The 27,330-nt window shown below is 35.5% G+C and overlaps 1 protein-coding gene across 1 annotated transcript in view; it reads right to left on the reverse strand.

Moving 5' to 3' along the window:
* The window catches only part of cntnap3 (contactin associated protein family member 3), a 113,260-nt gene that overhangs the window by 47,413 nt on the left and 38,517 nt on the right, over nt 1-27,330 (reverse strand). Inside the window, exons 2-3 of the mRNA XM_036528677.1 lie at nt 18,934-19,044; nt 8,074-8,267 (exon numbers count right to left, since the gene is read on the reverse strand). Of these exons, the coding sequence (XP_036384570.1) occupies nt 8,074-8,267; nt 18,934-19,044 (305 nt within the window). The remainder of the gene's footprint in view (nt 1-8,073; nt 8,268-18,933; nt 19,045-27,330) is intronic.

Here is a 27,330-nt window from a genome sequence, read left to right on the forward strand (position 1 = left end):
TCCAGGAACTGCTCTTGTGTGCTGCTTGTTAACCCAATGAGCATGATAAAAAAAAGAACAAACATTCATCTCAGTGGAACATATGCTGCCTCCTTGCACCTGTTAATTTTGTAGTCTTTAATCCATGTAAGGTCCACTGTTATGGTTGCTACACCTGCTATATTTAAATCATTCTACCAACATTGTTTAAAGTCAACACAGTTCAACCAAAATATTTTTAGCACACCTAAATTTAAAACTCGTTATGGACAAACCAATAAGAGACAGACAAGTCATTTACTTGTCCTTTAAAAAATGTACAACTTCCAGCCCAACCAACCTTAACTTAATACAATACCTTTTCCTGTTTTCTGGATTTTGAGCCATTACTAAAATAAGCAGGACCCCTATGAGCACAGGATTGACCCTTACACAGATGAGGCTGACTAAATATGCCTGAACTTATACTTTTTATTCCATTCTTCCTTAAGACGGTTTGGCATTCTTGATTGAATCCCACCCTTTGTGATATCTTAAAAATTAACACCCTTCCCACAAACACACACATACACACACAAAAATGTTCAACTTCCTGAACATGTATTTTACACCCCTTACAAAGCGGAAGATACTTAAGTCATGTCTGCAGTCTGTTATGCAAAAAATATACTACCAAAACTTTTTCTCTGAGTCTTTGCTCAGTTCTCTCCTAGTCAGACTATCACTCTACTAGTCAAACATGGCACACACCAGCATTACCTTATACCAGTATGATCTACTGATGACAGAAACAAATGTGTACTTCTATATTCCTTATTTGTAAGGAACCAATCTCTCAGTTCTTAAGAGCAACAGAGAGTGGTACAAAGAAGCTGACATGAGTTGAAATTCAAGGCTCATGTCAATTCACATTTCATTTGTAGTCTGCAAAATATTTTAGCAGCTTTTTGAATTAGAAGTTGTTGGGGGTCACCAGTCCTCTCATATTTTCTCTTAAGTTCTAACAAGGGAGAGGATGTGGACTGTTGCTGTGGCTCATTAAAATAATATGCGTAATATTGCTATAATCAATTATAAAACTGCATTAACAAGTAGAAACATCACATTTACATAAACTCTGTTGAAGAGTTCAAGCTGAAGTGTGTCAGGATCAAATTCAAACTATGAAAAAAGCTCCTTTTATTTAAAAAGGCAGTACATTCACCAGTATAACTAGTCTCTCCTCCAAATTCACAACAAGTACTGATATGGCATGGTACAGTATGTATATCAAACAGACTTTTTTGGCAAAACATTGCAGATATATACAGAATATAAAGTATGTGTTTAAAAAGTAGAAAGCACTGTTCTAAGGTATTTCATAGTTATTTATGCTCTAAATCTCATGACTTAGCTTCACAAACACATTTTTCATTGAGATTGTGTACAACTATGGTTCCCTGCGCAAGAGCTTATATCCATTAATTATGTTACTTGCACAATATTTTATTATGGTAATAAAGATAATGAAGGAATAGCACGATAAATTACCTCTTATATTAAAGTGTGGCCAAAAATGGATGGCAGGTTTATATTCCGCAAAATATGGCACCCCATTAAACACTGAATCACCGGCACTGCCACATTAATTTGTTAAGATTGACTGGAATTAACAATGACATACAGAAAGCTTCTGTCTCTCATTAGCGCAAAGCTCAGATGACTGTATACCTATAAGAGATAAAAATCATACAAATAGCTGGGGGAGTATTGTGGTTAAAGGTTAAAGTAGAAAGCATAAAGCATTTTCACTCCGACTGAACAGTTATTTATTTATTTACTTATTTAGTTATTGTTCTTATTTATTTTGAAATCAAAATGTCTGTTCATGCCACCCAAAGTTGTACTTCGTGTCATCATTTTATAGGTTGCACAATTATCATATTACTTACTAAATGGCATGTTTCAAAAGTTAAATTGTTAACAAACTCCAACAGTCACACATGTCTTGCAATTTATCTCCCAGGTGTGATTTTACAATATATACCACATTAGATATTTTGAAAAGTCTCTGAAAGCTGAAATTTTATGCAGTTGTATTAATTTAATCATGTTATATTGAAAGAGGAAAAGAATAATTTTTCATCGACCTATAGCTGAGTCAAATATTTTCTTGGTACTTCGTGAGAAAACTAAACAGATATTACAGATTAAATATTCACATACAGAAAAAAAACAGTATATCTACCAGTATAGGTAGATATACTGGTATATACCAGTATATAGGTATATACCAGTGCATGTGATAGTCACTTGGAGGAAAGTCAAATCACAACTGCTTCATCAGTCTGCCAGAAAACTGAGGAATGGGACAAATATTCAGCTGTAAAATGTGCAGTGAGCACCGGGGATTGCTGTCTGTACCATATATGCGTGATGAAATGTCACAAATGTTCAAAATAAATCATTCATATTGAGATTCCTCTGAGACTGACACTGATATTTCCTCATTAACAGCAGATTTGTATAATATTGAATAAATAATGGAATACAAAATACCAAACAGTTTTTGGCATCTTGTTTTTTTTTTTTTTTTGGGAGCAAGTGAACTGATTTTCATAACCGCCATTTGGATGACAAACTAAGCAATTCTTAGGAAGAGTGTTGAATAAATTCTGAAAGAAAAATGCAGTAAGATTACTATTTATTTATTCAATTAGATAATTCAGGAAGATAAAAGCACTATAGCACTAGTACATGAATTTGCATATCAACATATCAAGTTTTGTTATTCACTGATACTGCTGATTATGAATGACTCAATTAACATGATTGAAGTAATATCAGAATGATGCTAACATTACTAAAACAGAGTAAGCAAGGTGCTTTGAAATGACAAACTAGCACTGCAAACCTCAATGGAGCTGAAGTAAGGCCACAACATAATCAGATTATGCAAATAAACACAACCTTAAAAGAAATTTAGAATTAGAATGGGTTTGCGGCTACACAGGCTATATTTTTATAGTCAAACATGACTCTGGGCAATCAACTACTTTAAAGGAATAAGTAAACATTGCATATCCAAACACGCCCATAATTTTTTAAAGTCACCCTGTTGATGTGTTTTCTCCTTCATTTGAAACTTTAAAGAAAATTTGTCAATTCACTTTTGTCAGTTATAAAATTTTGAGAATAATATTACCTTACACAAAATACTGGACGTTTTTTTCACTGTGTGATTATTTTATCTTTGTAGATTATTTAAGGTGCAACATAGACAAAGCTACATCACTGTACTTTTTATAATGTTTTTCACCAAAAATATAAATATTGTGTACATAGCATCACCAAAACTGAAATTCACATACAACACCTCTTTTATGTTTATAAAACATTGCTCATGGCATGTCATCATATACTTGCAAATGTATGCTGCTATAATTGTATTTCTGACAGAAACATTTGTGGGGATGTGCATCTTGAACTTCGTGACAAAGTTTGAATCCTACCTCAGGGAAGGGCTTGGATAGTGTTATGCTCACAGTGTTAGCCTGGTCTGACACTGTTACTCATTCAACTTGAAAGGATACACTTATGTTCTGTTGTGCTGGAAGTCGCTCTGGATAAGAGTGTTTTCTAAATGAATGTAATGTAATGCAATGTAATGTAATGTAATTAGGCTATGTTCCAGTGTTGAATGACTTGTGATGTTGTGTGATGATGGAACATGATGTACACACCCCACAATCGTGCAAGAGACAGAATGAGATTTCAATGTGTAAACGGAGCAAGTCTTGAACTTGAGAACAAGAGAAGTCTACTGTGATTATAAATCTTTTCTGATAATTTCAATGGTTCTGCTGCACATTTGCTATGTTCATCCCACAAATAGAGGCATACTCAACAACAGGATGCCCCATGTAAGACATTTTTTTCAAATGGAGTGTATTGCTACATTTTACTGTTCCCTTCACTTACTGAGACGCAATCTAATAATTATGATTGAATCTCTTATCATACAAAAATATCTTCTTACCAGTCATTTATATATTTTAGGTATATATTTCTTTTAGGCGGTTTTTGAAAGACTACATGATGAAATACATGCTTATCCTCTTTCCGTGACAAAGTTGGGAGGCTGTAAAAGCCTTCAGATACTGGATTTCTTGCTTCACTAAAGCAGCAAATCAAATGAACAAAGTAAAACAGACCAAACTACCAAAAAACCATACTCATTTGCCTGTCTCATGAAATTAGTATAAAGGATTTTCCCCCTCAATATTATACTTCTTAACACTTAAGTGAACACTCAAAACACACTGCTGCAACTGTCAGAAGTACTCTTGACCAATGTAAAAGAGAGAAGGGGCATGATATTGTTTCCAATCTGACACTAATGGAACAAAGACATACTAACCCAGCCAATTCTGTGTATGTGAAAAAGGACCCTTATAGCAAAAGCTTAAAACAATAGTAAGTGTTGTGTGCAAATGAATGTAGAAAGGTTTGGGGGCAGAGGTCAACATTAATAAATGGGTTGGGTCAGTGAAATTATTACCTGTGGGTGTTGTCAGGGCTGGGCATAGTAATGATCAGTTCTCTCTTAAAGACTTTCCCTTTTGTTGTTTTCAGGAGGCACAGTTTGACCAAATTCACAAAATTAGATTCACAGCAGAGGAAACAGAAGCGTACATGAGACAGATGCAGGCACGGCACAATGGCAATGGCACAATATGCATACAATATTTCAGACAGGTCTTTACCCTGGTTACAGGCGTTTTCTGAATAAGCTATATACACAAACAAGGTAACACTGTGGCATACATGTTGATCAGTATCCTGAATAAAGCTGTGTTTCTCAAACCATGGTCTATAAACTGGTGCCCATCAGAATGCTGTACTTGTTTCTAAGCATATACCTAGCTAGCAAAGAAGATAACATTAGCGAACTGTAAGACAATTTTACTGGATAATGTAAATTCAACAACTTGCTTGTGCTTTACAATTGGGCTTACTTGCGTCAGCGTGAAATTGGGACCTAAGGTATATATTGTGTCACTGTTCCTGTGATGTGAAAAGGTGTATAGTTGTTACACTGTTTCTTGAATTACAAAATATCAGAATAAATATAGCAACCTTCAAGAGAAACGATCCTGTCACAGAGTTTTGTGGCAAAAGCATTCATATTGCATTCTGCTAGTTTATGCTGCTCTCTAGGTCTTCAGACAGCAAGCCACACAAGAGAAGAATTGCTGCTTTGTCCAACTGAAAGTGCTGAATGCAGTCCACAACTCTCAGGAAAGTGTGTGCAATCAAGGCTGATAATCTCCTTATTGTCAGTTAACCCATTCAGTTATTTCTTTTGTTGTTGACCAGTAGGGGTACTAATGTACCTCTGTACTTATTCAATCTCTGAGGTTGCATGTATATTTCAAGTCAGATTACAATAAGCTTGTCAATGCAACACAATGTTGATGAATCCCTGACTGATCTGCCTAACTCTCCCATCAGCACTTAAGAATCCAAAGGAAGAATACCCCCAGAGCAGTAAACTGTGCTCAAATACATTTTAAGCCTGCCTAAGCCCAATCATAATACCCCCTTGGTGATCATTTATTTGAAAGTTTACAGACTGTGTGGCTCCCCCCGGAACCACAAGATCACAAGATACAGAGAAAGTGGTAATACATGGCATGCAAATCTGTTACCTAAAAAAATATGTATATATATATATATATATATATATATATATATATATATATATATAGCTGCTGAAAACCGCTAAACAGCCTAAGATACCACAGAACTGAATCTACATCTACATGACCCAGCCTCAGCAAAAACTGTAAATTGTGAGCTTCACAAAGCTGATATTTATGGTAGGACTGCCATTAGGAAACCACTTTTAACCAAGGCCAATGTGCAACAATGTGTAACCTGGTGTAATGAACACAAAACCTGGACTTCTAGGCAGTGGAGGAAAGTAATATGGTCTGATGAGTCCTCCTTTATTCTTTTTTCATACATGTGAATGGGTTTATGTGTGGAGGAAGCCAAAATTGTCTGTTCCCACCATGGTGGTAAATCTGTTATGGTATGGACAGCCATCTTGTAGGAGTCATTGGGTCTGATGATTACTCTACATCTCAGGCATTTTTATTCTGACCTGGTGCACCCTAAGGTATAAACATTGTTTCCTCAAGATGTTCCCATATTTCAAGATGATAATGCCACCACACACATCGCTGAATTGATTTAAGAGTGGTTTCATTCACACTGGGATGGAGTCAAACACCACACTTCCATGGCCCATACCACCCCATCTAAAAATCACTGAACCTTCACGGGATGTTCTGGACGACAATATAAGGAGTAGATTTCCACCTCCTTCATCTCTGAAAGAACATGCAGCTTTCCTTTCAGAAACACTTCAAAACTTGTGTAACAGCAAGTACAAGCTGTTCTGAATGCAAAGGGCAGCTCAGCTCGTTATTAGTTAGATATATTGTTTGGTGTCTATTCCATGTATCTATCTATCTATCTATCCATTTATGTATCTATATGTACAGTATATATGTGTATACATATGTACTGATTTAATGCCATGTCTACTTGAGTCCTTATAAATATAATTATTGTATTATTTCATTTCAAGGTAAAGTCAGTACAGCTCACCTCTGTGTGGCTGAAAAAAACAAGGCCACCTTGCACAAACACTATTTAATCCAGATTTCTGATGCTTTTATTTATTTCAAATGTGTTTAAGAAGTCAAAATCCCTTCTGTAAACTGGAAACAGCACACACCGAAGAGCATCTTCGGTGCCTTTGAAGGGATAAGCTCTCTTGTGAAGCGAAGTGTTAAGCCATGCAAATTGTACTGTTTCCTGCTGAGAGAGCTCAAGAAAAGCACCTCATTTCCTCAATGTGCCTTTTGAAATATGCTGTGAGCTATGGGGTAAATTCTCTAACATCAGGCCTGACAGACCTTTGGTCGTAGCAAGACAGTCATCCCAGCAAAAACTGAATGTGTCTGAGTTACAGCAAAAAGTTTTGTCTTATATAACAGGTACTGAGCACTCCAAGATAAAGAAAGCCAGAATGACTGATCTTCCATCAGCAGTATTGTGTCATAGTATGAAATACAGTACTTCAAGGATTTGAGAAGAGTTTGCTGTGAGCTGTATTTTAACATTTTAAGTCCTCACTAAAACTGGAGCCCTCAGGCATGGGGGCTGTGGAAAGAGAGTGCACTAAACCTTAACTCTTTCATCTATGTCTGTTGCACATATTTGCTAAGTAGGGATTATAATTTTTCCCCCACGGTATTGCGGGTGTGTAGAGACTGAGAAAGGTTTTGTCAGTGTGAGCATATTTCTAACATCCCCACAGAAAATTAGAGGTTTAAGGAGGTCTCAGAAGGTTAGATAAGGTACTTGTTAATTTGAATAGAAGCTACAATGAGCCGATGTAAATTTTTATCAGGAAAACTGAAGCCAAAACAAAGGAACAATGAGATGGTGCAGGTCTTCTTCTGTAAACCATTCCACAGGTAAATCTAAATAGATGTATATCTAATTTTTAAATGCATATTTATTTCACATAATACAACACACACACACACACAAACACAAACATAAATATATAGAGACAATGACATGACTTAGATCAATACTCATTCTATACATACATTGTTGTATCTTCACAGTATATTTTACATCTTACATAAACACATACTGTTTATTATGAATACTCAAGTTCATACTGAGGTGGTTGCTGGACACTTCTCTACCATTAACACATATTACCAGAAGGGGCAGTATTTGATACTAAGGAACATCTTGGCTCCTGACAAAAATGCCGTGAATGGATTCTATGAGAAATTGTTTCTGCATCATGCACACCTGCTGTCATCTGAATGTATTTAACCAGTAAAACACCACTTTATTTCCCCATTTGTTTAAACTCTCTTCTGTGATAACTAATTAACTCAGAGAATCCATGCTCATTTAATAATCACCTGTAAATTTCTGTTTAAGGGAAAAATATGCAAATAAAGGAACAGCAGCATGTTGCATTTTTTAGCATGTTGTCTATTATAATTCCACACTTACCCAGATGCTGTCCTCTTGGCGGTACTGTTTCCAGTTTCTGCCGGTGTCACTGAACATTAGCAGGTAGCTGGTAACCCAGTCTGAGCTGCCATACCTCCCCTGTGTGGCAATGGCTGTAATCTCAGTCCTTTCTCCAAGATCAATTTCCAGCCATTGATACTTGTCAGACTCCATTGGGGACCACCCACCAGCACCTTATAAACAACAAAAAAGAAACAAATTGCACTGGGGAAAAAAAAAAAAAACTGATTCTAATTTCCATGAAAAGCAGAATGGATAGAATGAAGTTAACAATGACTGAAAAACTGCTGTCCTGGGATTTGGAATGATAAGATGCAATAAAATCAGCTTTTGATGTCCACAGAATCTTTAAACATTTAACTTGAGTGGAACTGATGAATATATTACACGAATAATGGATATAAGTACACTAAATCTCATTCTGATATAAAATCCAGTTGTCATCAGCTATGTATTCTTTCTAGATGAAGTAAATTCATTGGAACACAGTGGCAGTGAATTGCAGTAAAAATTTCCATACAAATGTATTTTAACACCAGTATAATGTATCCCAGATATCACACAAATCAGTCTGGCATTCACGTCATTCGGGTATTTTAAAAATTGTTCAAAATGGCAAAAAATCCAAAATGTGTGATGTGTTCCATTACAAAAGGTTTGCTCATGACATGAATTAAATATGTATCGTTTCAAAACTCACAATAACATAATTTCTATCAAAAATAATTTGATTTAAACAATTTGTACAATCGGATTAATGAATTATGGCCAAACACACATTTAATGAAATATCTCATTACATTATCAGATTGCATGTTCTTTTTTTGAGTACAGTACTTGACTCTCAACTGGATATTTGCATGATACATATATGTCTATTTGTCCAAACTGAATTTCACACAGGCTTGATTACATAGCACTATCACTGAAACATCACATGCTAATTCATACTTGTAAAAGCAAGTTTGATGTAGATTGTATGTTACAGTGAATTACATAATAACTAGTTAAATCCACTAAAGAGACTAAAGACTTCATTTAAATACATAATGCATACACTATGTATACATATAACCATTATAAATCAACTGCCATAAACTTGCAACAGTATTCACTGCAAGAATTAATATGGACGTATGGGTGTATTATGGGACAGTTGGCAAAATGAATACACAGTTTAACATCTTATGGATTGCGTCTCAATACACAAGACAAGCAAGAATTCATTACACTGTTCACTGGTCTCAGACAAAGAGCACTTGCTAACTGCCCCAAACAACAAATCGGGTCCAGCATGGAGAGACCGTAAATTGCTGTATTCACTCTCAATTAAGTCTGAATACAAATACATTTTCTCTGATTGTTGAGCAGCTCTGAGGAATACTAAAGTTTGTTTAGAAATAAGCCAGTTCATTTCTCTTGTCTATAAAGTTTCCCTCTATCTGATTTAAATGAACCCACATCCTTGGTTTTAAGAAGCAATGCAGAGTGGTGCTGTGGCTCCTTGTATTCAGCCCTGAGGTGGTTGTAGCCATAAGCAAAGCAAAAGCTTTGCCTCAGATGATCTGGTGAAAAAACAAGGTCTGTGACCACTTTGCAGGATGTGTAAAATATTAAAGTCCATAAAAGGCCATAAATAATCACAATGGCATAAAGTGCTTTTGAATTTACAGTCAGAGGAAAGAGGGGCATATGGTCAGATATATGCTGGCTTCAAAACGAGACGGCAAAAGAAGAAACAAGGAGTAAAATATGGTAATGTTGGTGTGAGGGAAAGTCAGCATGCTGAGTCAGACTCAAGTGATTCAGTGGAGCCAGAAAGGCTGCGGCAGATGGACTGTGTTAAGAGGCTGGATGAGCATCTGAGTCTCCCAGGAGTGCACCTCTAGCTGTATTTTTCACACTGAGATTTTAGGACAACAGGGTGGTCTACGAAACTTAAAAAACAGTTTTGTCATGTTTCTCTTGCCAAGTAACAGGCTACAACTGAAAAAACATAACAGTGCCAGAATCAAGAGCACACCCCATTAGGATCCTATGGCTGGTAAGCGAAGCTATGAATTATACTTCCATAAATACAGCTGTGCTTCTTTTTTCTTAAAATGCTAACAATTGGCTAGCAAATTCAAAAGGTGCTATGTCTGTTAAAACAGATTTTGTTTTAATGCTGAGGATTAAAAAAGGAAAAAAAAATACATTTGGCAAAAACTGATACAGGTATGTAGAAATATACCAGTAACAAAGGAAACTTCTGCACACAGCAGTCATAAAGGCTCACTTATTACAGACTCATGTATAATATTAACATGACGTGAGCAGAATGTTTGTGGAAGCTCTGCCCACAGAGACTCTTCTATAGATTGTATTTTAGTAATCACCCCTTAATGGTTCTGTTAGTACAGACAATTGGACTTGCATTCATGGATTTTTAGGTCCATTTAAATATTACTGGGCCCTACATTAGCTTCAGTTCCTACCCAAACAAAAGGATCACATAACTGCCACGCCCACTCAGTGTAAAGAAAGCTAGAGAACAGTGCCATCTCTCAGCATCTGTGCCATCCTAAAAAAACAATATGGCACTTGCCACCTTTAATTAACAGCCACACCATCGTTTTGCACCCTCTAAAAACGGTCCTTCCTGATTACTGCTGCAATGGTGATGCAGTTGCAAGGTACGATGGCAAGCTCGGTACTACTACCACAATGTGCCAATGACTGCAATAACACACACCCTAATTTTATACAGTACCAGTCAAAAGTTTGGACACACCTGATTAAGATAATGGGAATCCTGCATTCAAAGACATTTTGATCTAAATACTTTTGCTTAAATGCTTGAAATCTGTTTCTTAGACAAATATAAATAGTGAAGTTGATGCCTATGTATGAATTTCAAAAAAAAAAAAAAATTTAAACAATATTTTTGGCTACTTTGAAGAATCTAAAATTTAACATAGTTATGATTTAACGCTTTTTTTGTCACTGCCTATCCTCATTTGTGTTATTTCACAGTTTGTGTTATTTCATAATTTTTATGTCTTTACTATTCAAAAATATGGAAAATAGAAAAAATGAAGAAAAAACTTTCTCTGAGTAAGTGGTCCAAACTTTTGACTGGTACTGTTAAATCACTGATTCAGCTGCTGCTAGCTGATAGAGTTTGTTATTGATTGGGGATGTACAGTGATTTGGTCATTTTCAACAGCATTAGGCTGGAGCACCAAATTGATCAATAAGATTGTGTGGCTGCAACTATCCATTTGATAATATGGTATTTTGTCACCTGTACTCTCGTAAAGCTATCATAGTAAGTATCTATCCATATAAGTATTCATGATTGCTTCAGTCACAGACATTGCAATTGATACACCATAGTAATGCAGGGAGGCAAATGATTTGACCTTTACCTGCTCATTACTTGCTGGAAAGAGGTAGCAGCTGAGTAGAAAAACAAATTAACATGCTACTTCAACAAACAGAGCACACAGTCTTTCTAGCCTAATTAGTCTTAATTACTTAACTTGAATTACATTTTATGTTTCATCTCATCCACGCAGAACTTTCTCATATAATTATGAAAAATGGCCCACATGAATTCCTATTTAAACTGTCACTTGAAAGGCTAAAATAATCTAACAGTATCTAACAATCTAACAGTTTTTCTCTCATCATAAGTCATTTCACATCATAAGCAAACCAGTTCTCTGGCCAAAATTCTGCACACCAATTAATAACAGGTCACTGACACTAGCTAGCTGTCCACTAAATTTGCATTAGTCATTCCACTGTGCACATACAGAGAACAAAGATATGAGAATCATCTTTGAAATAAAGAATAAAATATATACATACATGAAAAATAAGATGCTTGGCTGTTCTCATAACAAGAGGGAATTTTATTCCCAGATCTACAGCTTCCTTTGTACAGAAACCAAAGGTCCCAAGGCATGAAAAAATAACCTCTTTGTTACAAATGGAGCCAAGTAACAATGTGTATAAAGGAACTATTGTACTTATACCTGCACTTCAATGCTGTGTCACATGTGTATGCTGTTAGAATCACTGTGTGGATAACTGGATTTAGAGATACAATGTTTCTTAAACAGGAAATCTGAAGTTAAAGCTCTTTAAATGAAAGGTAGTGGCAACATCATTTTAGAGCTGAGAATTCATCTGCACATGCAGGGCTTTGTTGTGTATTGATTGTGAACTTACTGCACATTTAATGACTACTTAAGTGTTTTTAATTGGGCTTCCAAGTGGCTCAGATGGTAGAAGCATCATTTCTAGCGCAGGCCAAGCATAACAACTGGGGTTCAACACCAGCCATGTCTGCAGCCTGCAGACGTCTGCAGTTAGGGACTGGGGGCCTACAGTCGCTACAAATTGGCCTTGTTCTCAAAACTCATTCAGGCACCAACAAGGTACCCAAATAGCATGAGATACACACATCCTCTGTACAGTGGTTACCTCCAGGTGTAATGTGGGACTTGTAGTGTGAAAAGCATTTGAATTGACTTGTGTGTGTACTGAGTGCTTTGTTTTTCACTCCTACTTGGATGCAGCTGTTGTCATTGTGGGGGGACACTTGATGTTAAATCAGTGTTTGAGACTAGTTGGGTAGAAAACAGGGAAAGAAATGAAAACTAAAAGGTTTCAATTTATTAGTTCCAAAACGTAGTGTGTGAAATATTTGCCATAGAAGGTATCCATTTAAATAAAAAACTAAATAAATAAACTGAACCACATATTCACATATTTTCTCTTGAAAGCAAGTTGCAGACTAAATCTGGGCATATTCGAACATCAAAAATTGCCAAAACACAGAAACAGAACCAGATATGAAAAGTAGACACCACTTGTACATTCTTTACATGAAAATAATATATATGTATCACAAAATTACTGTGATAAAAATCAGCAGCTCCGCTAGTCAAAACAGTTGCTTGTATTAGCTAAACCAGAAGACATGTTTGAATTGTTGATATTAACCTTATGGCAAAACTCAGCTAACACTTTTGTTAGTACCGTACGGCTTGAATGATGAGAAATAATTACCTAACCAACAAGGTCATTCCTATTTTAGGACATACATACTACTCTACATCTACCCACTGCAGCAAGCCAGTTACATTGAGCATTTTTTTGCATTCTAAACATGCAATGGTTATAGGTGTGACACTGTTCATTTTGTTTACTCTTATTGTTGACGTGTGTGCAACACTTCTTCAAAGACTTCACACGGTGAAGTCAGAGGTGTTTAAACCTCAAACCTAGCTTTACATAGAGATGCCAAGAGAGGCTGATTTAGTTGAGTTGGTCAGTGAAATAAAACAAAATATAATGTAAATACTGGAAATGAAAAAAGGAAGCCTTACTTATATTTATTATTCAAAATAATATGTGGTAAATTCAATTAAATAAAGGTTTTAGGCTTAGGAAAATATATTAATAGCTTGATAGTACCTAACAGAGTACATGTGGTCTGAACATCTGTGCCACAATGCAATGTTATACAGTCATGAACTGTATTACTAGGGAATCCTATTTCCGATGTAAATTACAGACAAATAACATAGCTTAATTATAGGACGAGTGAAACATACAAATACACACAGGGATATCTTATTATTTGTTTAGCAGATGCTCTTGTCCAAATTAATTTACAGAGCTTACATACAATTCGTGTGTACAGCTGAATATACATTAAAGCAATTATGTAGAGAACCACAGCAGTGCTACACTGGGGATTCAAACCAGAAACCCCAGTATTACAAGTCATCTTAACACTACGCCACCCTGCTGACAAAAGACACTGGTATTGTTCGGCTCCCCCTAGTTCAGTAAATACGTTCAAATAAGAACGACGACACAATACAATTTTAAACCTATTTCTGTTGTTCAAGTCTGTAAAGCTTTGAAAGACATTAATCCCAAAAAGTCTGCAGGTGCAGACAATCTGGATCCTTATCTCTTAAAGATGGCGGCAGATATTATTGCTGAGCCTATTACTCATATTTTTAATTTGAGTCTTCTGTCCAACTCCATACCTAAAAGTTGGAAAGCTGTTCTCCCCTTACTTAAACCTCAGAGTTAAACAACTACCGTCCGGTCTCCAGACTCTCAGTCTTGGCTAAGATCCTTGAATCCCAGGTAAACTTGCAGTTAAAACAGTTTTTACGTGATAATAACATTTTAAGTCATTTTTAAATCTGGTCTTAGAACTGGTTACAGTACAATTACTGCTGCTATGGTTGTGACAAATGATCTCATTGGTGCCCTGGACAGAAAACAGCATTGTGCTGCTTTATTTGTGGATTTATCTAAGGTTTTATTCAGTGGATCATGAATTGCTGCTGAACAAACTTAGGAATGTTGGTTTTGGTCCCAAGGCTGTTAAATGGTTTAGAAATTGTTTTGTAGATCGAGCCCAGTGTGTCTATGCAGAAGGCTACAAATCTGATTTTCTTGAGATAACCAAAAGTGTCCCCCAGGGTTCCATTCTGGGACCTATTTTGTTTTCTATTTTTATAAATGACTTGGGTAAGGACATTCAAGCAAAAATACACCTCTGTGCTGATGACACTGTCATTTATATGCATGCTCCCTCCATAGCACAGGCGGTACAAGAGCTTCAGTCTGCATTACAGTCATTACAGACTGCTCTGCTTAGTTTAAAATTGCTTTCAAATGCTCAGAAAACATTACTCACTTACAGTTGCTTGATGATTTTATCATTTTCACGTCCGATGGTAAATCCATTGAAAGTGTGTCCTCTTACAAGTATTTAGATATATGGATAGACGACAAGCTTTTATTTAATGTACATATTGCTAATCTAGTTAGGAAGCTCAAAGTGAAGATTAGCTTTTATTTTAGAAATAAATCCTGTTTTACTTTTAATGCTAAGAAAAAAACTTGTGGAAGCTACTTTTCTGCCTGTGATTGATTACGGTGATATACTGTATATGCATGCAGCCTCCTCCATTTTACGGAGCCTTGATTCAGTGTACCATGCATCGATACGTTTTATTACAAATGCAAAGTCTCTCACTGACCATTGCATTCTTTATGATTTGGTGGGCTGGACATCACAACCCACTATATATTAGGACATATACATATATAATATATACATATTAGGAGCTCTACTTCTAAAATATAAACATAAACCTGATAGCGTGATAACATGATATCAAAAGAATCAGACTTTTTGCACCTAGTTAAACTTGCTTAGTTTATATAGCTTAAAATTTTTACATGTTATGTATTTATTCAGCTGGTTATTTTCTGAGGTAGTTTGAGCTGCATACTGAGTTTCAGAATAACTAAGCAAAGGGTACATTTGATGGAAGCAGACAGTGATTTTTAACAGACTCAACAGACTTCTTCATTGTATTTCAAACATACTATGCTTACTATTATTATGGTCATTTTTATTTTGTCTAAAACAGCTTGAATCTATCTGGGATTATACATTTTGAACATCTTGATAAAATGTGCTTTTAGTTTAGTCCATACTAAAAGTTCCAATTACTATGTGCTCTACATATATGTAAAAATAAATAAGTAAATGCAATCAACATTCCCTGCACTCTACAATTAAGGGAGGCAAAATTGCATCCGACATCTCTTTGGCAAGATTGACTAAATTCCTGTGGAGAACAGATGTATGTCTAATGAACTGGTGATTTTCTCATCAATAATTCACCGTTTTTCCACCTGCACACTATGAGGGACCAGAATAATTTAGGGCAGAAAGCCTCTTGACAAAAATGTCCACTAATAAAGATATGGATGACATGGCATATCATTTTCAAAAACATGGAATTATTTGGCAGTGTGTAATGACCATAATTAGTCTATGAAAAGTTGATGAGATCCATTAGTTGGATCTCTGTCTACACCACCAATTAATGTTAACGTGATCGACTTCTTGGAAATAATACACCACATAACAGAAAAGTGGAGTGAGAAGTGTCAAACGATGCCAGTGAGTTGCTTTAAAGTTAATATAAATGATTGGTATTTTCAATTAGTTTAATTGGTGGGCTACAGAGGTATTTGGCAGCCTATTTTGAAATAAATTTACAGACTCTACATTAAAAATAGCATTTAAATGTACTAGAATTAAGATCTTTTGGGGGAAGGTGGATTGAAGGAATATCATTGTGCTATTGTTATTGATGGTGTAATGGAAGATGCTGAACCACATATGATTACTGCCAACACTGAGTTCACTGTTGATTTACAAGAGGATGCTTACATATATCTATCAGTGATTTATTTCCAGTTATATTGAATAATCAGTTATCACTAATGGTGCTTGCTTCTGAAATTTCTTTGTTTCTGACAAGTATGAAATGGTATCATTGACCAGGCTAAAATACATAGCAAATTGAGAGATTTATGTTTAAGTATATTCAGTTTGGTGCTTGCTATGAAATATTCATAAACAAAGGGTAGAGCAAACCAGTTTATTTAAAATTTATTTAATTGATTTAGTACAGCATATGGTCCTTATATTTCTTGTTTGTGTGTCAATACTGAAAAGTACTTAAAACCAACTTTACTATGTACTATATTCTTATTCTCTAGCTAAAGACATACCAAAAAGTTGACTAGCTATTCTGCTAAATGTAAAGCTGATGTTACATCACCAATTCACACAAAACCTTTAATACTTGTTACAAAGTTAGACCTTCCTTACAATATGTAACACTACTTGGAATTGACAAGCAACTCAACTGCAACCAAGCTGTAGAAGGTTGACAGTGATCCAACTTCATGCAACTAGTTTCATGCAACAACCACTCAAAAGCATCTAGAATTAATTCATATTCAGCTGTTTACTGATGGGATACTCAGAAGAAAGAAATCCTGTTCATTCAGATTTATGAAGGTTTGTGCAAGTGGTCAAGCACTAAATAAAATTCCAACATGAAACACCTCCATTACATTGTATTACCTAACTAGATAGCTAACAGTATTTTTAAGGAAACTGCCTTTGCTCTATTTTGGCTCATTTAGGGTTTGAAATGAATGGTTGCTAGATCAATAGGCAGATAACTATAACATTTTCACTTTTATTTGCAAAAATTATAGCAATTAATTTCAATGCAGGACTTTTACAACTGAATGCCCAATGGAATGCAATGTATGCAATGTGGAGAAAAAATGTCATCATGTGCTATGATGTCTAACTTCCCTATATTTCTTCAAAAAAGTTCTTAAAAAAGAAAAATTGCATGAGAAAAATAAAGATTACTTGGTCTCGCATTCTATTTTACACATTCTTTCCACTCTAGTCAAGGAACATCATGTATAACAGTAAATTATTTCATTATTTTAATTGTGATCTACTATGCAAATAAAAATGCCACTGTTTAAAAACTAGCTAACATTGGAAAGCTAGATACAGTCAACTTCAATCACTTCACTGTTACATTCATTAGAACTATAAATATATCTGAATTAGATTTTAGTTACACAATATTGAATCATACCATGTACTGTCTAGCTAACTTTCAAATTACACACAATATTGAATCATACCATGTGTTGTCTAGCTAACTTTCAAATTTTTCTTTAAACCAATCAATGGCAGCTCACTGGCTTGACATTTTAAAGCTTAACTAATGATGACATACTTATGTTCATTTACAAAACAAAGTAATGATGGAATGTCAAATTAAATTACATAAGTAAATTTAAATATTTTATATCAGTATTTACATTTATATCATGCACACAGCGCCCAGATTGCACTAACATACACACAATGTGTCTAACAAAAAAGATAACAACTATTTGTACCCCTTAATGATGATAATCTTCCTTTTTGATTATATAAAAAGTTTAAGAAGGTGGCCATTTTTTTGTGCTTTTGAAGTATGAATTTCCTGCATTGAAAAGGCTGTTCAACCAAGTTGATGACAGTGCTGGCAACAAAAAAAACAAGACTGGGCTATGCATACATCTGCAACCACCTGTCAATCACCTCAGGTGTTTTCACAGGTCATTCACTGTCACCCCACAAAAGTGTTCTCCCCAATACAATTCCTCAGATTACTGTATGTGAAGAATGTACTCTTCTTCATACCTCTAATCTACAGGATTTCTGGATGGTGAAAGTAAGATGGATAGATAACGTTAACCACCTACGAATTCTTCTGATTTTGCCGTTCAGCTGAACTTAATGAATCTGCAGTCTTTGAATTTTCTGGCAACGAAATGGAGTAAACGAATGTATGATAATCATTCAATAGTACAAGAGTTATTATTCAAATCTCTGTTGACACTTCATTTACTTAATGAGATAACCGCTACTTAAACACAGCAGATTTAAGAGCCAAAATCAACTGAAACGCATTAGTCTCTACTGAATTATAGCATAATGAATGAGCCGCTGTTTAAGTGGATATCAATCTGATGAATGTTCTCGTTTTGCTAATGTTTGGCTGTCAAACTGCATGTATGCATATTTTAGAACAGTGAAAAATATACAATCAATTTCCTATGACACAGGATGTGGCTTAAAAAAGTAAACATGATGACACAGCAAAAGATTTAATGCACACAATCACCATGAGGTCCTGTATTGGTATATACATCAAGGAAAATCCAATATATAAATGACAATAATAACAATAGTTTAATAATTTTTCTAAGTGACAAGGTGAATGAACCATATTCCAAGTGTGACTGCACATTTCACCAGCTCTATGAAAACTGCATATGCTTTGAGCAATAAAATGACAACAGATAACATTAAACAATTAATTTAAAAATTCTTGGATTTCATAGATGAAAAGGGATGTGACAGTATTTACTCACCATCTCTTCTGTTGAGTTTTGCAAAGCCAGGGCTATGACTGTTGGACAACTGGGATGAGCTGTTGAATGACGTCTGAGGCAGAGATGATACCAGTGGGCCATCACAATTCTCTGTCAGAGGAAACATAAAGCATGGTTAAACAATAGACTCACATGGGAAATGAGAACTGTTTAATTAGTCAAAATTAAGTCAAAAAGTTTCTGAACAGAAAAGAATATATAGCAGTAATACGTGTCAACAGTTCACTTACCACACACCTTTAGCCATGGCAAAAAACCCCAGTAACCAGTTTTTTCTTTACTTAAGCACTGTTTCACCTAGGCTAGGTCAGACAGGGTCCTTTGAGTTTTACTGAGATCAGCAATTTTGAAAGGCCTCCTTTAATTGTGTGCCGTGAGGGTGCCAGAGATTAAAATGAATGAGACTGGGCCATGAGGCAACAGAGGGAAGGGGCAGGCTGACAGCATTAGAGAGGCTGAGAGTGGGGGTGAGGTGTGAGGACAAATAGTCTTTTGGCGATACAGTACAATATGCAGTGGCCCTGGTTGAGTGTGCACCATGTCAGTACCATAGTTTTAAAACATGCAGGATAAACCTACTGTACATGCCAGTGGAGAGTGATTATTAGGGGGGAGTAAGGGTGAATTACTAGCTTGGCAGCAGCTATATCTGGATGATTTGGAAGGGTCTAAAAGAACTGGATAGGGGGTTAGACAGACAGGAGTATCAGTAGCCCAACAGGGAGAGCAGCATCTCCTGAGTAGACTAGTTGATGAGGAATATAGAGGTTCTTTTGATGCTGCTGTCCAATGCATTGAAACCTATGGGAATAGTCCAGTTCAGTGATATGCTGTGCAATAGTACACATTTATCAAAAAAGCGCACTGTAAAGCATTGCTATCCTTGAGGTTGACTTTTGAAATAGCATCTTGTGTGACGGATGCCTTTCCATTCCATACCACTGGCAAAGATAGAAGTTATTCATGTATGCACATACTAGAAAGCAAGCTGTCGTAACTATTAGCCTGCAATTACCATCCTGCTCTCCTTTCAAGTATATTTCAGAGGGATATCTTATTATTATAAATAAATAACCACCTCAGCATAACTTTTAAAATTCATTTTCATAAATCCATTCATAAAATCATCATCTGTATTTTTACTTATCTAAGAAGTTTTTTTTCATAGGATATTTCAATGCACTGTTTGACCTCTATCATATTAGCCATCTAACCTAAGCTACACAAACCATACATAATAGGGAATAAAAATCTGCCATTTTCTTTATCAACAAGATAGGTAAAATAAATAACTACCTACAATAGCCTAGAAACTTCAATATTTGATTTCAATAACAGGAATATTAACATTAACATTAACATTTTCCTCATGTCATGTTCTATCTCTTAAAAGAATACTGCACATAGGAGCAATATTATATTCCAACTTCAAGTCTCCCAGTGCAAAGGCCATTCCTCTCACCAGAAGTGATCAAAGTTTACACAAGGGAAAAAGGAGGATCTCTGACAATTTTTTTTTTTTTTTTTTTTTTACATGGTGGGTTATTGTGATTAATAAACAAATTTAGGAAGAGGCAACCTGATTCTGGCCACCCTAACAAGCCAGTATTTAAATATAAAAAGATTGTCCTCATTAGAAACTAGCATTATTTGACACAGACATTTATTAAGCTTTCCCAACACTCCATTTTTTAAAACTGCATATGGATAGTCCTTGCTTCATTTTCAAATTATATACATGGACTTTACTAAACAGAAAGTTGTACTTTAATTTATTTTCATTCATATACCACAAATATACAAAGTAGTTATAAAACCAGAATTTGAAAAAATGGTGACCAGGATGTCTCTTTTTAAACCCTCTTTAAAAAAAAAAAAAAAAAAAAAAAAACACACACACACACAAAAAAGCACTACTGAACAATACGTCTATGAACAAAACACTACCTTGTAAATAAAATAAAGCAAGGAGTTATTAGACAGTAGTCGTAAGTTAATTTCTCATGGATCATACACTTTTATGTGTATCAGAAGCAGAGGTTCAGAAAGCAATTTAAAAAACATCAACTGCAAAGCAAAGATGGACTATGTTATTGTTTTATAATTAAAAACCACTCAGTGGATTATGACAGTGTTTTCAAAATAAGTCTTTAAACCACTGTTCAAACTTGTTGCTTTATCTTGAAACAACAAAACAGGACCTTTCTGATGATGAAAGCAGCTAATTACATACTTTAATGATTGATGAGCCACAGCCTTGCGTCCACTAAGAAGGCCTTATTGGAATGACTGAACCATTGCTGGAGAGAATCAACAGTACATTTATCAGCAATCATTCTTAAAAAAGAAAACAAGTGTATGTCAAGGCTGTGTAATCCATGAAATATTTATATTCATTTCATTATTAGCTGGCTGAATTTCAAATTTGACAGTTCTGCACTATGCAAATATGTCCATTATATTTATAATCAGTGGTGTCGTTAGGCCTGGGCGTCCAAGGCTACAGCCCCAGATGTTTTATGAATAGCCCCGGATCTCTTTTGTTTTTTTTGTTTTTTTTTTTTTTTTTACAAAAATAAGAATAATAAAAAAAATTAGCTCTGGATCTATTCATCTGTCATTCCAATCATGTATTAAAGCCCTCGAAAAATAATATGATATTGTTGATCAAAAACGCAAGTACATTTTGGGTCCTCTGTGTGTCATTCAAGCAGCAGATCTACTTCACACTACTTAGCATGAGAGAGAGAAAGAGAGAGAGAGAGCGCACCAGTTACAGGACTTGTCACTGTTGGCATCTGGTGGTAGCTAGCTAGCTAAATCACTAAGGCAAGACTTGAAGGCTGTGGATTTAAGAAGCTTTTTCAAAAAGGAAATGGATTCAGGGGCGGCTCCAAGGGGTGGTCATGGCCCCCCCACAAAAATAACATTTAAAAAAATCACTCATGCCAGATGCCACAGCCTTCGTGTGTCACTTAGTGTTGCCAAGGGTCCCATACGATACACAATCGTTTTGTAACGAGGAGGAAAATATTGCATTCAGTATCCATAGGTTTTAACGCCAAAGATTTAAATCTATAAATTCAGTTTGTTTAAATTCAAATTTGTCACAGGGCACACCATTTATGAAAACAAGTATTTCCAAGGCACACCTTTACATATGATTATAGCTATGTAAATCATCATAAATAAGACTAATTCCAAGGCACACCTGGCCAGCTCCCAAGGCACACCAGTGTGCGATGGCACACAGCTTGAGAACCACTGGTCTAGCTAGCCTGCGCTCACTGTGATATTAATGTGGAACATGGACTAAGCATAGAAAGAAAGTGGGATGACCTTACTTTGTAGAATCCAATCGAAAAGTCTTCAAGGGCCCCTTGGTGCCCTTTTTATTTTTTTGCCCCTGCCCTTCAAACAGCCTGAGTCTGCCACTGTTGAAAATGGTGCAATTATCGGGTGAAAATCTAAAGATTTCTGGGCTGGGCTGAGCCCCCAATGTTTCAAGATCCTAACAACATCTCTGATTATAATTTTATTATTATCACTTTATTAACAGCAGTATGTACTGCTGCTGCTGTAGTTCTCATAGCACTGAGTCATAATTATTACTTTCTCATTAATAGCATAGTATTTTCTTAATCTTAAAAAGCCTGACAGCCATTATCTATGCCTGCATTACTTTATCAAGCCTGGACTGGGTCTTTTGATTCTTTTCAGTTCTGAAGGCGACATTCACACTGTCTGAGTGAAAAGCTTCATTTATTAAAAAGGAAACAGAAGGAAAGAAACATAAATGTTTTCCTATTTCCACTCTTCAAGTCCAGGACAGGACGCCCTATTTTTGAGGGACACCATCATGAAAGTACAGGGAAAGAACAACCAGTGCATAACTATTATGTATGGATGTGTTGTCCAAAAGAAATAAATACATGAATAAATGCATCATCTTATACTTCAGGAATAAAAAAAAAAAACAACAACAGAGGATGTCAACAGTGTCTTGATACTGCACAGGCCACAGGAGTCCAATTGATTTTATATAACAGGTCAAAAGGAATCCACTTCACTTCACATTAGACCTTACATTTGCTGAGGAGATGCTCTTATCCAGAGCAGCTTACATAGCTTTCATTTTATCCATTTATACAGCTTTCACTAAGGTAGTTCAGGTTAAGTACTTGGTTCAGATTAAGTCCAAGGATACAGCAGCAGTGCCCCACTTGTGAATTGAACCAGGAACTTTTGGGTTACAAGCTCTGATCCATGCCTCTACACCACGCTACTGACATGTACCACCAGCAGCAACAATAGCAGCAGCACCACCACCACCAACAGTAACAATTACTACCAATACTACTACCATAATAACATCAACAGTAACTACAAGCAGATTTGTACTCTAGGAGGTGAAGCAACACCGGCCCTCATCTCATGAGCAAGAGTGTAATAAAGCAGAAAGTGATAATCGATATAACCCAACTGAGTATAGCCTCCCTCTCCAATGAATGAATAAATACATGATGATCCACACATTTTCAGTAATGCATGTTAGCTAACTTCATATACCCTGGTAACATCTCCCTTCCACAATATCAGGATTAAAATTTCTAATTAATATAAGATTAATTTTTTAAATAATTCTATTTGCATCTTCACATCACACTGAACAAGATGAAATAAGTATACAAAAGGACAACCCCTGTCTATCCAAGTAGCAAATCTTGATAGTAAAATATAAGGATGTCAAACACACTATGTATGTTGTAAAAAAAAAAAATAATAATGTCAATGGCTGCCAAAGGTATCTATCACAAGTGTTTATTCCATTAAAATGCAATACTTGAACAGTAATCTAGCAATTCATCTACTGCATGTTATTATGGTAAATTCAACAGGCGATTATTTATCATCTAATTATATGACATATTCTTATATTCCTAAAATAACTTGGCTGTTCATGCTAAACAAGGAATAGTGCAATAGCAGTTTTATATACTCTTTTTTGATAGGTCTGGTATGTAGCTTGTATAAGCTCCTTTCAGAGGTGACAAACAACTGCAGTAAATTCAATGACACATCATTACTTTGCTAGGCTGAAGGAGAAATTGGAGCACATTGAAAAGTTTAAGACATTAAGTTAGAACATCTGATGGGGACATGCTACATTACCACCAGTAACAGTGACCGTTTGAAAGACATGACCACCTCAAAGTCATGCAGTATGTCCTGAAAACACATTCATGTGTAATTGGCCCTACCCACCATTGCGGCCTTCTGTCTGACAAAAAGATGCAAAAAAAACAAAACGCATGTCATTAACTTATGCTGCTTCTCTACATTAACAAGTAGGGCATGCATTTATATGTTTTTTAAGCTAACTTGATGTGCATCAGCTAACTAAATGCATCAACTGCTCTTGTACTTATTCAAGTAAAAATAAAATACACTTTCATTAATCAGTTCGTATAAAATATTAAAATGGAAGATAAGATAAACGTGTGTTGCAGAGATACAGTCTTTTATCCAAGTAGAAATGAGTGTTGGCCAACTGTTGTGAAAAAGCTATGGGCTATCTATACATGAACATGCATGTAACATGGTAGGGAGGATTTAATTTCTAACAATGCATTTATATTTCTACAATTACTCAGGCATTTGTTAACCTATGAAGATTTCTAAGAGCACCATTATTTAAGATGCTTTTGGAGAAACACCTTGTAAATGAAAGTAAGACCCTGTTCTGGAGCTGGCTACCTATACTGGATGTACTGCCATGGTAATGAGCCTTTAAACTTGTTAAATGATACAGATAAGCTTCAGTTCTTGTGAGGACTCCTGACTACCTAAGAATACATGTAAGGGGTATGAATGATGCAGAACATCAGGTTGACCATTTTCCTTTAAAGCAGAAAAATGCTCTGGAACAGTACAATAGCAGGGAGTTATTGAGAATTTATAGATTAGATCTGGCAGGTACAGTATTAGTTTTGTTACAGCTATAGTTAGGGACATTCTCACATTGCTATCCCAAAGGAATACAGCCATTCCCCCTGAAGCTGTGATGACTCTGCATTCTTTGGTAATGAGAAAGAACAAACAGAGCAGCAGAGACAACCTGAAACTCTACAAACAAATGAATTAAGCAAACAAGTATTGTGCGCTAAACAGACATGGTGACCCATGCAGCCTCTGGGTCACTGGCTCCTTTTCATCCAAATTTGGTTTAGCAAGTGGTAAATTATATCCTTTACTTGTGCCGGTGATGTGCCAGGTGTTATCAGAAATGTTGCACCTTGACCTAAGGAGGACATTTTACCATGGCTTTTCAGACTCCTATTTGGTATTCTGAATTTGACAATAACCGGTATGCAGGCACTCAGCAACTTCTTCCAAAAGCATACATTTGCATTTATCCCTGGCCCAAAGGTCATCCTTTTAATGTTTCTGTTTCTGTCATTAGTTTGTTCCATTGGAGTACTAACATTAATTGTGTTGGCAGTGTTTATCAGCTGATGAAGTCTCAGATTTAAACAGGAAAGTTCACAAAAGTGACTTCAACCATGTGCCATCATCTGGGATTATCATCTGGGATTATAATTGATCAGATATATTTATGGTCAGTTATGTACTCCCTATGCCTCATGTTTACAACACAATTTTACAAGGTAAATACATGAGTAAAAGACAGATAAATTGCACATTACAATGGTGATTTGATAAATCGTATATTAAATCACATATTGTGATTATGATTATTAAATGTTTGCTAACATGAACATATTGATTTATGAAAGGAAAAATATCAAGTAATGCTCACATTAGGTCTGTTTAAATACATATTTATGTATTTCTTACTTTCAAAAGAATGGAAACAATCCATTTTTTTGTTTTGTTAATATATTTAATTATTTAATTTAGTTAATATAAGAACAACAAATGTTCTTATAAATGATATAAGGCAGTATTTTCAGTTGTTTGATTTCAAGTTAAAACATAAAAACAGTCATACAAAGGCAAATCAAGACAAATCAAAAATAATTAAAACCATGTGCTATAACAAGGATACTGTTGTCAATTTGTAGATCGGGGGATAAAATTTCACCATTACTTTCAGACAACTGTGAAGTAAAATGAAACATTTAACCTGACCACTGAGCCATTATATCACACAGTATGTAGGACCCCATGTATCCAAAAATCAGATACTTTAAACATTAATACTGAGCATTGTACATGCCTGGCCAAGCAATTGAATTTATGTAGGGAACATTATTCCCACTAGGTCTTTGAGTTTAGGAATGAAATACTATTCATTTCCACTTCCAGTAAATCACATTTTTAAAAGGAATGGGACACCATATTTCTATACATACTATAAAAGCTGACTCTGTTGAATGTAAATTTATTTCATTTTCATCTCTCCAATCAATAAATAATGAACAAAAGTATAATCAATTTCTACTGGAGACCTCTCCACACCAGGAACTCAATAGTAGATGCATTTATAGTCTTCCATAAATTTTAGTGCATTATAGACAAACCATGGGAGTAAACTAAAGTAGCGAGACCTTCACTGTTTTGTTTGAATTTATTTTATAGGGTGTACTATTCTTCTGCTTGGACCCAGTGTTCAGTTGGTCTTATACTATATAAACATTTTACGTGGATACTTCCAACTGTGCAATCTGATTGGTCAGCTTGGCATTCCAAGTTGAAAATTGTTGAATCGCTTTACGTATAATTCCACAATCTATAACAAACTGTCATTCACTGAAATACAAAGTAATGGTGCCTGGCGTAGTTAGCTAGCACCATCTGAAACAGAGCAGTTCTACACATTTAAAAATATCATCAGAGCTCAATAACTACAGTGATCATTCAATATTCAAACTAAACATGTATTTCTCTTAGCCATAGGCTCTTCCTTCGCCAACCACAGCTTTTTACATTTCTGAATATGAAGAAACAGTGCTTGTAAATTAACTTAAAAGGCTTTGTGTTAGCTGCTTACCATTACTGTCATGCTCAGTTTTGCTTTACGGGGGTGTGTGGACCAACAAATCACTTTATGTGGCCTGAGGACTGTCAGTGCAGTGCGATGATTCTGCATCTATGCAGTTTTCCAACCAAAGATTCAAATGTTACTGGTTTGGGTATGTAACATTTGAATGTTACATAAAAGTCATAAAAGTCAGTTAAGTTAAGACTAATACATAAAGCGATAATACACTTGAGGGTGGGTGTGCATTAATGAAATTATTAGTACTAGGTGATGCTGTCAGTACTGAGTTTTGCCTCATACCTAGTGACCACATTACTGTTATGCCAACAGTTGCAATCATTCAGCCATTCCAAAACATTTCCAACATTTCC

Source organism: Megalops cyprinoides, chromosome 5 (genome assembly GCF_013368585.1).
Source record: "Megalops cyprinoides isolate fMegCyp1 chromosome 5, fMegCyp1.pri, whole genome shotgun sequence".
In the NCBI taxonomy this organism is placed as follows: Eukaryota; Metazoa; Chordata; class Actinopteri; order Elopiformes; family Megalopidae; genus Megalops; species Megalops cyprinoides.